This window comes from Oryctolagus cuniculus, chromosome 1 (assembly GCF_051225735.1).
Source record: "Oryctolagus cuniculus isolate XC-2025 breed Fujian yellow rabbit chromosome 1, ASM5122573v1, whole genome shotgun sequence".
NCBI lineage: Eukaryota > Metazoa > Chordata > Mammalia > Lagomorpha > Leporidae > Oryctolagus > Oryctolagus cuniculus.
The window spans coordinates 111,033,595-111,045,437 of record NC_142867.1 but is presented as its reverse complement, the minus strand read 5'-3'; the positions used below and the strand labels follow the sequence as shown (position 1 = coordinate 111,045,437).

General features: G+C 58.9%; 1 protein-coding gene across 1 annotated transcript; it reads right to left on the bottom strand.

The window, feature by feature from the left end:
- Positions 1-5,575: 5,575 nt before the first annotated feature.
- THY1 (Thy-1 cell surface antigen) lies at positions 5,576-9,944 on the bottom strand. Its single transcript, XM_051835981.3, has 4 exons — positions 9,889-9,944; positions 7,934-7,994; positions 7,172-7,507; positions 5,576-6,834 (listed from the first exon to the last, which is right to left on the bottom strand). The coding sequence occupies exons 2-4, from the start codon at positions 7,968-7,970 to the stop codon at positions 6,722-6,724; spliced, it is 486 nt and encodes a 161-aa protein (XP_051691941.3). The 5' UTR covers positions 7,971-7,994; positions 9,889-9,944; the 3' UTR covers positions 5,576-6,721.
- Positions 9,945-11,843: the final 1,899 nt, after the last annotated feature.

Genomic DNA, 11,843 nt, shown 5'->3' with positions numbered 1-11,843 from the left:
CTTTCTTTTCTTTTCCTTTCCTTTCCTTTCCTTTCCTTTCCTTTCCTTTCCTTTCCTTTCCTTTCCTTTCCTTTCCTTTCCTTTCCTTTCCTTTCCTTTCCTTTCCTTTCCTTTCCTTTCCTTTCCTTTCTCTCTCTCTTTCTCTCTCTCTCTTTCTTTCTTTCTTTTTTTGACAGGCAGAATTAGACAGAGAGAGAGAGATAGAGAGAGAAAGGTCTTCCTTCCGTTGGTTCACCCCCCCCCCCCCAGATGGCTGCTATGGCCAGCGCGCTGTGCCAATCCGAAGCCAGGAGCCAGGTGCTTCCTCCTGGTTGCCCACATGAGTGCAGGGCTCAGGGACCTGGGCCATCCTCCACTGCCTCCCCGGGTCACAGCAGAGAGCTGGACTGGAAGAGGAGCAACCAGGACAGAATCCAGCGCCCCAGCCAGGACTAGAACCCGGGGTACCAGCGCTACAGGCGGAGGATTAGCCTAGTGAGCCATGGCGCTGGCCCATGTATGAATTTTCGATTGCTGCACAGCAAATGTCCAGGAAATCAGTGGTTTAAAACATCACTCAGCAGGGTAAGCCACTGCCTGTGATGCCAGCCTCCAGTACCAGCGCTGGTTCGAGTCCCGGCTGCTCCACTTCAGGTCCAGCTCCCTGCTAATGCATCTGGGAAAGCAGGGGAAGATGGCCCAAGTGCTTGGGCCCCTGCACCCACGTGGGAGACCATGGTGGAGCTCCAGGCACCTGGCTTCAGCCTGGCCCAACCCTAGCTGCTGCAGCCATTTGGGGAATGAACAAACATGGATGAAAGATCTCTCTCTGTCTCTGTCTCTCTGTGATGCTGCCTTTTAAATAAAAAGATTAAAAAAAAATTTTTTTAAACAACACCCATTTATTATCTCACAGCGTGTAGTCACAACTCCTGGTGGGCCCAGCTGGTTCTGTGGTCAGGGTCTCACCCGGCCGTCCAGGTGTCGGCAGGGCTGGGCGCCTGTCTGGAGGCTCAGGACAGTGACCCTCTTCCAAGCTTGCTCAGGGTGTAGGTAGAATGTGGTGCTCACAGCTGTGGGGGTGAGGCCCCTGCCTCCTTGCTGGCTGCCCGCGGGGGCCTGCCCCCTCCTGGGGGCTCTGTGTGCCTTTTCTGTAGCCATTCACCTGTGCTTCACACCCTCTGTGCTCACGCTTCTGCTGCTCCCCAGGGAGAGCTCTCTGCCTTTAAAACCTTGTGTGATGAGATCTGGCCTGCCCGGGCAGTCTCGGAGCCCAGCCTGCTCCCAAGTTCCAGGGACGAGCGGGGGCGGGGTGTGCCTCTCGGGAATCCGGCTGTCACTCTCGCTCCCTTATCTGTCTCTGGGGTTTCCCTTTTGCAGACCTGCCCTTGCACTTGTGCTTCCTTTAGAAAACAGAGGCCACCGCTGTGCGAAGCCTGGAGCCTCCGGGGTCACAGGGGTCACAACCTCTGCTCACACCCACCTTGGCTCCGTAACTCTCATCCTCCCTGCTCGCCTTCCTGCAACTTTTTTTTTTTTAAATAGAACTAAGAGTCAATTTTTTAAAAAAGATTTATTTATTTGAAAGAGTTACAGAGAGGCAGAGGCAGAGAGAGAGAGGTCTGCCATCTGCTGGTTCACCCCCCAATTGGCCGCAACGGCTGGAGTTGCACCAATCCAAAGCCAGGAGCCAGGAGCCTCCTCCAAGTCTTCCATGCGGGTGCAGGGCCCAAGGACTTGGGCCATCCTCCACTGCTTTCCCAGGCCATAGCAGACAGCTGGATTGGAAGTGGAGCAGCTGGGACTCGAACCAGTACCCATATTGGATGCCAGAGCTGCAGGCAGTGTGACTTTACCTGCTACACCACAGCACTGGCCCTCCTGTAATTCTTATGCTTCATCTGCTTCTCCCTCTTCTTCATTTGTCTTTCCCTGTCTCCAGGATTCATTGCCATCCACATCTTTTTTTTTTTTTTTTTAAAGTTTATATATATATATAGAGATCTCCCATCTACTGGTTCATTCCCCAAATGGCTGTGATGTCCTGGAGTGGGCTGGGCCTGGCAGAAGCCAGGAGCTAGGAGCTTCATCCAGGTCTCCCACGTAGGTGGCAGGGGTACAAATACTCAGACTGTTTTCCGCTGCTTTCCCAGGCAGGCACATTATCAGGGAGCTGGATCAGAAGTGCAGCAGCCAGGACTTGAACAGGTGGCAGCTATGACACAATGCCAGCCAGGTATTGGCATCTTAAAAAAGAGCCCAAAAGCTCCCATGCCAGCTGCAGCCACACTTGCTGAAATCTCCACTTTCCCATTCGCTCACTCCGATCTGGCGTTCCTTACGCCTGCTCCGCTGAGCTGCTTGTGTCGGAGTCGCAGTTCCCGTTACCCACGGCTGTACAACGAGCCCCTCCAAGGAACCACGTGTCTCATGTGTCTGTGCTTGGCTGGGCCCCGCTGCAAAGCTCTCACTTGAGGGTCACTCTCCGTGCTGGGACCTTGGACATCCAACATGGCTCCCTCCCATGACTGGCAGTTGGTGGAGGCTGTTGGCCGACACTTAACTGGTGCTGTTGACTAGGGTGCCTGTGCCCAGCCCTCTGTGTCATTTGGGCTTCCAAGAATAGCAGCCGGTTCCAACAGGAAGTGTCCAAGGAGTGAGCAGGCCTTGCCCCCTTTCCCATAGCCCTCCTGGATCGGGCAGAGGTGTCGACCAGCCCGCTTTGCCAGGACTCTGCAGGACTCAGGCCCCAGGTTTGCTCATGGGACGATGAGGGAATGACGCTTGGCTTCTTTCTTTTTTCTTTTTTCTTTTTTTTTTTGACAGGCAGAGTGGACAGTGAGAGAGAGACAGAGAGAAAGATCTTCTTTTGCTGTTGGTTCACCCTCCAATGGCCACCACGGCCGGTGCACCGCACTGATCCAAAGGCAGGAGCCAGGTGCTTCTCCTGGTCTCCCTTGGGTGCAGGGCCCAAGCACTTGGGCCATCCTCCACTGCACTCCCTGGCCACAGCAGAGAGCTGGCCTGGAAGAGGGGCAACCGGGACAGAATCCGGCGCCCCGACCGGGACTAGAACCCGGTGTGCCGGCGCCGCAAGGCGGAGGATTAGCCTAGTGAGCCGTGGCGCTGGCCGCTTGGCTTCTTTCACACACGTGTCCTTCTCAGCACACGAGCTGCAGGTTCAGGGAAGAGAGGGCCATGGCGCTGGGGAGGTGAGGAGGCCGGCACGTGTTAGTGCAGGTGCCATACCCCCTCCTGGAGAGCCCTCTGCCTGCTGCCACTAGGTGTCCCTGGTCCTAGGTGACCCTGCCATGACCTCCTGCGTGGACACCACCACTGCGATCCAGAAATGGGGCACAGGGAGGGCCTTCTGAGGAAGGAGTTGGTGCCCTAAGTTAGGGGCACAGATGGCTGAAGGCGGACTTGGGAGAGCAGTGAGGAGGCCCAGGAGGTGGGTGGGGTGCAGTCTGGGGCACATGTGTGCAGAGGAGCCCGCGCTGGCCCCGGGCTCCCATAAATACCCAAGTCACCACAGATGTCCAGCCTCCCCAAGACTGGAGTGGGGCTGATGGCCGTCAGGGCGTGCCGCTGAAAGCATGCGACAGCCCTGGCCCTGCATGGTCCTTCCTGGTCAGCAGGCTCACGCGGGAGGCCTGAGAGCCTGCTCCCCTCCCTCCTTTCCTGCCTTTCTGCAGCCATGGCCATGGCCCTCAGCTGCCCCTCCCTACCCGGGGCCTCAGTCCTGCGCTTGGCTCTAGAGGGCAAGGCCACCACCCCAGCACCTGGGCGTGGCTTCTGCAGGTGCCCGGAGTGCACACCGGCCTCAGCGGGAGCCCTACAGCGAGCTTCCACCAGTAACTTCCTGAAGGATCTCGGAGCTTCAACCTTTGAAAAAATTTACTTATTTTCATTTTATTTGAAAGGCAGAGAAAGAGAGAGAGGGAGAGAGAGGTTTCCTATATGCTGGTTCACTCACCAAACGCTTGTGGGCCAGGCCAAAGCTAGGAGTCTCCCACGTGGGGGCAGGGACCTGTGTACCTGAGCCATCATCTGCTGCCTTTAAGAATGTCCCCTGAGGGGGAACCGGGATCACAGGCGGAGTGGCTGGGACTGGAACCAGGCACTCTGTCTGATACGGGATGTAGGCATCCCAAGTGCCTGCCTCTTTAAGACACTACTTGGAAGAGCGACATCCCATACCCACGCACCTGGGTTCAAGTCCCGGCTGTGTTCTCGATTCCAGCTCCTGCCAGTGGGCACCCTGGGACGCAGCACCTGATGGCTCAGGTAGTTGGGTCCCTGTGTGAGTTCCTGGCTTCTGACTCCTGGCTTTGGCCTAGCCCAGCCCCAGCTATTGCAGGGATATGGGCGAATAAGGCAGTGGATGGGAGGTCTTTGTTGCTGCCTTTCAGATAAACAGTTAAAAAAATCCCTTTCTGTCCTCACCCTCCCCGGACAACCACTAATCTTATTCCTACCTCTACAGATTTGCCTTTCTTGGACATTTACGTAAATGGATTCATGCACTGTGTGTTTTTCTGTGTGTCTGACTTCTCTCATGGACAATATTATTGAAGTTCATCCATGCTGTAACATGTATCAGTGGCAAATTCTTTTTATTATTATTAAATAGTATTCCCTTAAAAAATAAAAATGCCTGCCCCTGAGCAGCTGCCCGAGGGTGGGGCCCTCGTTCCTGGCACTTGAGCCCCGTTCCATCACAGAGTCTCTTCTCGCCAAGATCCCTTTCCTTGGCACGGCGCTTGCAGCTCTGATTACAGGGCACACAAGGCGAGGCGGGGTCTCAATGCCCCCCCCCGCCCCCCGCCCCAGCTGCTCCCTGCAGCTCCCTTCCTCCTGGGCTTCCCTGGCCTTCTTTGGGCATCGTCACCAGAGGGGGCCACTGCAAAGCAGAGGCTGCACTGGGTGGTGGCCAGAAGAATGGGAGCCCCTGGCAGGAACTTAGATCTTGGCCTTGAAGGAAACTGCGCAGGTGCCGCCTCCTGCAAGTCCTTGGTGAAAGCACGTGGGGGGGGGGTACCTACCTTGGGAGGGACTTGGGGGGGGGGCTAATGCTCCTTTCACACAGTGGTTTTGTGGGAGGGAGCCAGGGATGGGGCTCAGCGCCCCCTCTCTCCTCCCCTGGAGACATTACTCACGCCAGTGCCTTCCTTGGAAAGCTGTTGCTCTTGCATTTAAGAATCCGTGGCTGCCCCCTGCCGGCACCCTCTGCTCAGCACGGGAGCACAGCGTGGAACAGTCCGGGCTGAGAAAAACCGGCCCCACACCTCCGCACCTGTCCACGCACAGCTGCGTGCGCGTTCCAGAGCCCCCGGAGCCAAGGCCGTGCAGTGCGGCCCCCACGCGGGCAGGTGAGTGTGTTGTCCCAGCCAGGTGAGTCAGCAGAAGGGAGCGCTCACTGACTGGGGCAGATATGTCAGGTTTGAGTCATCCTGCACAGAAGCACAGTGTGCAGCCCTGTGTGTGTCCCGAGAGCTGGTGCTGCTGTCATGGGCGGGGACGGGGGTGGAGAGCCCTGGCTAAGGTGGGAGGTGAGCCTGGGGTGAGCACAGAGGAGCCAAGCAGAGAAGAGCCCGAGGACAGACTTGATTTTATTGTGCAGTTTTCTTCTTCCTCAGTGAGATGTCACAAGCTGTGATGGCACTACACACGGGACAGGACAGGCAGGACCACAGGGCAGGGGTGGGGGGCTGGGGGAGCCACCATCTCCCCGGGAGGGTCTCACTCCATGGCCCACCTCAGGCCCCCCACAGGTCTCTGCAAAGGGCAGGGGGCTGTCTTGAGAGGCTCAGGTCCCGGGCAGCAAGGGCTGGCACTGATGGGCAAGGAAGGCAGACCCCTCCCCCACATTTCCCGGAGACTTGGGTCACACTCCCTGAGGCTCTGGGATGTCACCTGCCTGACTTGGCAGCTCCGGGTCAGGGTTCTGGAAGTTCTTGGGAGCTTGGGGCAGCCAGGGAGGAGGCTTGCCGTCCTCTGCCACCCTGACAGGGCTGGCCCACGCAGTGAGGGACGCAGGCTCCCGCTTCTAGCCGCCTTGGGCAGGGGTGACGATGGACCCTCGGACCCCGTCCTCTGGCCAAGTCTGCATCTTGGCAAGTGGAGTCCCTGGCCCCAGGTCCCTGGGGGACTTGTGGAGTGGCAAGGGCCAGTCATTTTTTTTCCAGCTGAGATCATTCCTGGAGATGCGTGCCGGGCCACACATGCGTGGCGGTGCCCTTGCATCTGGGTCTTGAAGTGCTCTCCTGGCTGCTGAGGTGGTGCCTTGGCCAGAGCAGGGCTGTGCTGGGCCAGGCTCGCCCCTTCCCCTCCTCATCCAGGTCTCTCCCAGACTTCTCTGCTCCTGGTGGGCCCCCTCTATCCACTGCCCCTCCCCCACCCTCGCTTTTCATCAGTTCCCCGTCCTGGCTTTCAGTTCCCCGTCCTGGCTTCCCTTGTCATAAACACCCGCAGGACACAAGGATAAGCCCTAAGCAAATCAGACAGAAGCAGCTTTGGGAAAAAGAGGACGACGAGACCTCTGGCAGCGTGCGGACAGGGTGAAGAGGCGGAGTGCGGGCATGGAAGATGGCATGCAGCACTGGGGTTCCTTATAAGGGGCGGGGTCCCCGCTTCTCCCACAGCTGTGCGAGGGGTTGGGGTTGGGGGTCAGCAGCCTCAGAGAAGCAGGATCTCTGCACTGGGCCTCCAGGCTTCCTGGATCCTCCACGGGCCCAACCAGTCACAGGGAAATGAAATCCGTGGCCTGGAGCAGGGACAGTGAGAGCAGCAGCAGCAGCAGCCACGAGGTGTTCTGAGCCAGCAGGTTGATGCCCTCGCACTTGACCAGCTTGTCTGTGGAGAGAGAACGTGGTGAGGGAAGGGACTAGGACTCCCTCTGGGAGGCAGGCACTGGCATGTCTGAGCTGCAGCCAGGACCAACCTGGCCATGGTGGGAGCCCCTGAACACGTGGCGGCTTAGGAGGACCCTGCTGAACTGCAGCACAAGACTGCAGGCGAGAGACGGCCTGTGTCGTCTCAGTTTCCCAGGCAGGGAGGACTGGGGAGGCAGCCCCTCCCTCCAGTCGCAGAGGTCAAGGACTCCCCAGGGGACCCGGCAACTGCTGAGAGCTGGCGAGGCCCAGCCAAGGGCGCCGCCTGCCCGCTTGGCCTTGTCGGGGGCTCGCCTCACCTCTGAGCACAGAGACGTTCTGGTGGGAGCTCTGGGTTGGCTGGCCGGAGATGCGCAGTTCGCAGGTGTAGGTGCCCTCGTCCTTGGTGGTGAAGTTGGCCAGGTAGAGGACCTTGATGTTGTACCTGCTGGTGAAGTTGGTGCGGGCGCGGTACGTGTACTCGGGCACGCCCCACGTGCCATGCAGCACGTGCTTCTTCTTCTCGCGGGTCAGGCTGAACTCGTGCTGGATGGGCACGCTCGTGGTGTTCTCATGCCGGCAGTCCAGGCGCAGGCTCTGGTCCACCAGGCAGGCCGTCAGGCTGGTCACCTTCTGCCCTCGGGACACCTGCAAGACTGCCACCAGCGGCGTCCCCGCCCCATTGGGGGAGAGCCTTGGGGGCAGGGGCCCGCCCTCCCACGCGATGGACAGAGGTGGGCCTGGCTGCAGAGGCATCCTGTGTGACCCCGGGAGTCCCCAGGGGCCAGTCCAACTCCCCCTGTGGACTCCAGCCTTCCTCCCCGGTCTGCTGAAGCCTTGGGACCCATCAGCAGCGAGTGGCAACGGCAGGAGAGCTTGGGCTCCTGGCTCCCTTTTGCAGGTTCCAATTCACTAGGATGGGCAGGGCTCAGCCAGCGGCCTTTCCTGAACCTCCTGGGGCGGGCAGGTGGTCGGGTCAGCTGGGTTGATCAGTCCACCTGGGATGTGCGAAGCCCCCCTCCCTCCGTCCCCCGCTTTCTGAGGCTGAGAGGGGGAGGCCAGCCCGGCCCCTTGCCCGGTACCTGTCAGCAGCAGTGCGATGCCAATGGCGGGGTTCATGGTGCCAAGAGCTCCGCCCTGGATCTGCGTGTGGGAAGAATGAGCAGGGAGAAGGCTCAGGGGGGCTCATTGGGAGCATGCTCTAACGGCCGCACTGGACGCCTAAGCGCTTCTGTCCATCTGCCCTCTCCTCCCCAGTTGTTTCTGGCCCTGGCCCTGGCACGGGGAAGCGGGGAAGCGTGCTCTGCAGTGAAGTGTACCCCTGTGTCCCTGTCTGAGCAGGGAGCGCTCCCTCCCAGCTGGCTGACTGTACCTGGCTTTCTCTCTCACATTCTCCCCGCCTGCGGGGTTGTGAGACCAGTGAGCACAGGGGCTGGATAGTTTTTAAAGATTTTAATTCTGGTAGACTGCATGCAACATCTGCCCACTTAGCCATTCGTGAGCGTACAGTTCAGCGGCCCACAGTGGTGAGCAACGGGGTCTTTCAGAACCAAAGCTCTGCCCATGGCCACGGAACTTCCCCTTCATGGACTTTCTATTTCTCCTGCAGAAGAAAACCTCCAAATGCCCAGAGCAGCTCCTGAAATATAACAGATGCTCAGGAGATGTTTACTGAAGGAATGAATGAGGCGCTCTGGAGCCTAGAAGTCCACGTTGTCCTGGGGGCTAAGAAAAATGGCGCAGGGGGAAGGGCTGCTCAGCAGATGCATCCGCCAATATGTCACTGGCTGGAGCTGATGTCAGGGATGGGTGCGGCCCTCCCAGGTAGGCCTGCACTTGGCGTTCAGTGAGGGGGCTGTCCAGCGTGCACGAGGACAAGGGACAGAGCCCTCTGATTGCAAAGGAGCTAAAGACGCCTCGCCTCCCCATGCCCAGCTCTCTGGGATTGCCAGGCTGCAGTTTCCAGTCCCCTTCCCCACCTTGCCCCGCCGCGCCTTTTTTTTTTTTCTTTTTTTGCAACCCAGACTGAATTGCCATCACGGAGCTGAGAGCCTAGCCTGTGCGCCCAGGAGAGGCCATAGCAGCAGCATGCGCCTGAGAGTGCGCGCGGGGCCGGTCCAGGAGGTACTGGTCCCGGGCGCAGGGCGCGGCACTCGCGAAGTCCAGGGTCCCTGGCGCTCAACGCTTGGGCGGGGTCCTCCAAACTATGCGGAAGCGCTGCTGCGAACCAAGGGGAATCAGCAACCGGTTTGATGCGAGGACCCTGGGCTAGTCTTGAGGGGTGCAGGCCTGGCATCTCGGAAGGGTAGGGGGAGCAGCGGCCAGATTTGGAAAGGAAAGAAAGGAGGCCAGGGCTGGAGGGGGATGAAGAGCGCGCAGGGGGAGGGTGGGACGCGGTTGGGAGGCGCATTCTGCACCCGTTCCCTCCGCGCTGGGTTCCCGCGGTTCAGCGCCAGCGGAGCTCCGCGCTCCCCTCGTCCCCGGCCCTGCGCGGGAGCCCCGTGATTTCCTATCCAATTTTCCATCCGAGGTCCCCTCCCCCACCAACCTTTTTGAGTTTGCCCCTCCCCCGTCTGCTCGCCTTCCACCCAGTCCCCGCCCGCGGCACTGCGGTTTCCTTTCCTCGAGTGCCCCGCACCCAGCCACCGCCAGGTCGCGGGGTAGAGGCTTCCCGCAGCTGGCCACCCTCCGTCCTCCCGCCCGCATGGCGCTCCCCTCCCCCCTTGCCATCGGGTGTGGGGCCGTCTGTGTGGGGGAGAACCAAAGGCTGCCCTTGGAGCCCTCCTCGCGCTCCACCGGACAACCGCCCCCCAGACCCCGCCGGAGGATGGAAGTCGGGGTGCGGCGCAGCCGGGTCCCCGCAGAACCTCGCGCTCTCGCCCTTGCCTGGGAAACAGGTCCCTCCCCCGGCCCTGCAGCGTTCCTCCTTGGGGTGCCCTCGGGAGGCTCCTGAGGCCTCAGATCGCGGGGGCTTGCAGGGGCGCCTGGCAGCTCTCCCTGAGCCCAGGGTCCCGTCCTGGCTGGCTCCCGCTCCTACCTGGGCTCCGGTCCTGCGCTGCTGCAGCCGCCTCGGATGTGCCGCCGCCTCCAGCTGCTGCACCGTTCGCGGCGCCCGCAGTTTTCACCGCGGGTGGGGGAGAAGTGGGTGGAGAGGATTGGGGGGCAGCCAATCAGAGGCTGTCCGGGGAAGTCTGGGGTGGGGTGGCTGGGGAAGGGTGGAGGAGGCGGTCCCCTATTGGTGTGGGCGAGTGGTGGGTGGGCGGCCGCTCCAGGGGACCTCAGCCTGGACGGACCCCGGGATCGGGGTGCGGCCGCCTCCCCGAGGCCCCAGCGAGTGCCCCTCCTTAGGCTGTTCCCCTTTCTTCTGACCGAGTCGTCCCGAGTCTGTGGGAAGCCCCAAGGGTCAGGAGGGCAGGATGGAGGCTCCTCCTGCTGCCGGTTTCGGCGCTGGAATGTTCCAGTCTTTCTCCAAAGGCAGCGGTGGGGTGTTTTCCGTATTGGTGCAGCCCTCTGCAAGCAGGACAGGCGCTGCGCTCCCCTCCTCCTTTCCCGTAGGCCTCGCTGCCCTGGGATGTGGGTGCTCTCTGCTCGGGGCACCCCCACGCCTTAGCTCCCAGGCTGGCGCCTCCCGCCCAGGTGCTTGTGGCTCTCGTGAGCACCGTTTGGCCTAAAGGCAAGGTCAGGACTGTCGCCGTCCACTAAGACTAAGCCCGGCGGCACCTCGGAGGCCTCGGAGCCCACAACCCGCTGGGCCGTGCCCCACTGGCAAAGGCTGCCCTGGGGCTGGTGCGTGGGGGCTGCAGACCCGACTGCAGGAGCCGCGCCCCTGTGCTGCCTGCGGGACACGGGATCGCTGAGACCACGCACCCGAGAGGGATAGGCTGAGTGCCGGCTTCTGATCCTGCGTGCGCACACACAGACACACACAGACGTACACAGAGACACAGACACATACACACAGACACACAGCGACACACACAGACACATACACACAGACACACATATACACAGAGACACATACACACACAGAAACACACAAACACACATATACACACACAACCACACACACACATACACATACACACACATGGACACACAGAGACATACACTGACACACAGAGATACACACACACACATATAAGACACAGACACACATATACACAGACTCACACAAACACACATAGACACAGAGATACACAGACACACACACAACCACAACCACACATATATACACACACAGACACACACACACAGAGATACACACAGACACATACACAGACACACACACAGAGGCACAGACACACACACATACACACACAGAGACACATACACAGACATATACACAGATACATACACAGACACACATACACACAAAGATACACACAGATACATACACACAAACACATAGACACACAAACACAGAGATACAGAGATACACAGACACAAACACATACACAGGCACAGACACACACATATACACAGACACACAGACACAGACACATAGACACAGACACACACATACACACAGAGATACACACAGATACATACACACACAAACACACAGACATAGACACACACAGAGATACACAGACACACAGACACACACACACAGATACAGACACATACACAAACACAAGACACACACACGGACACATACACACACATACACAGAGATACAGACACACAGACACACAGACACAAACAGAAACAACATACACACACAAATACACACATACACACACAGAAGCACACAAATACAACCACACACATACACACAGTATACAAACATACACATACACACACAAACACACACACAAATACACAGAAACACACACACACAAACACACACATACACAGAAACACACAAACACTACCACACAGACACATACACAGACACATGCACACACAGAAACACACACAAACACAACCACACACATACACAGAAACACACAGACACACACAAACACAACCACACACATACACACAAATACA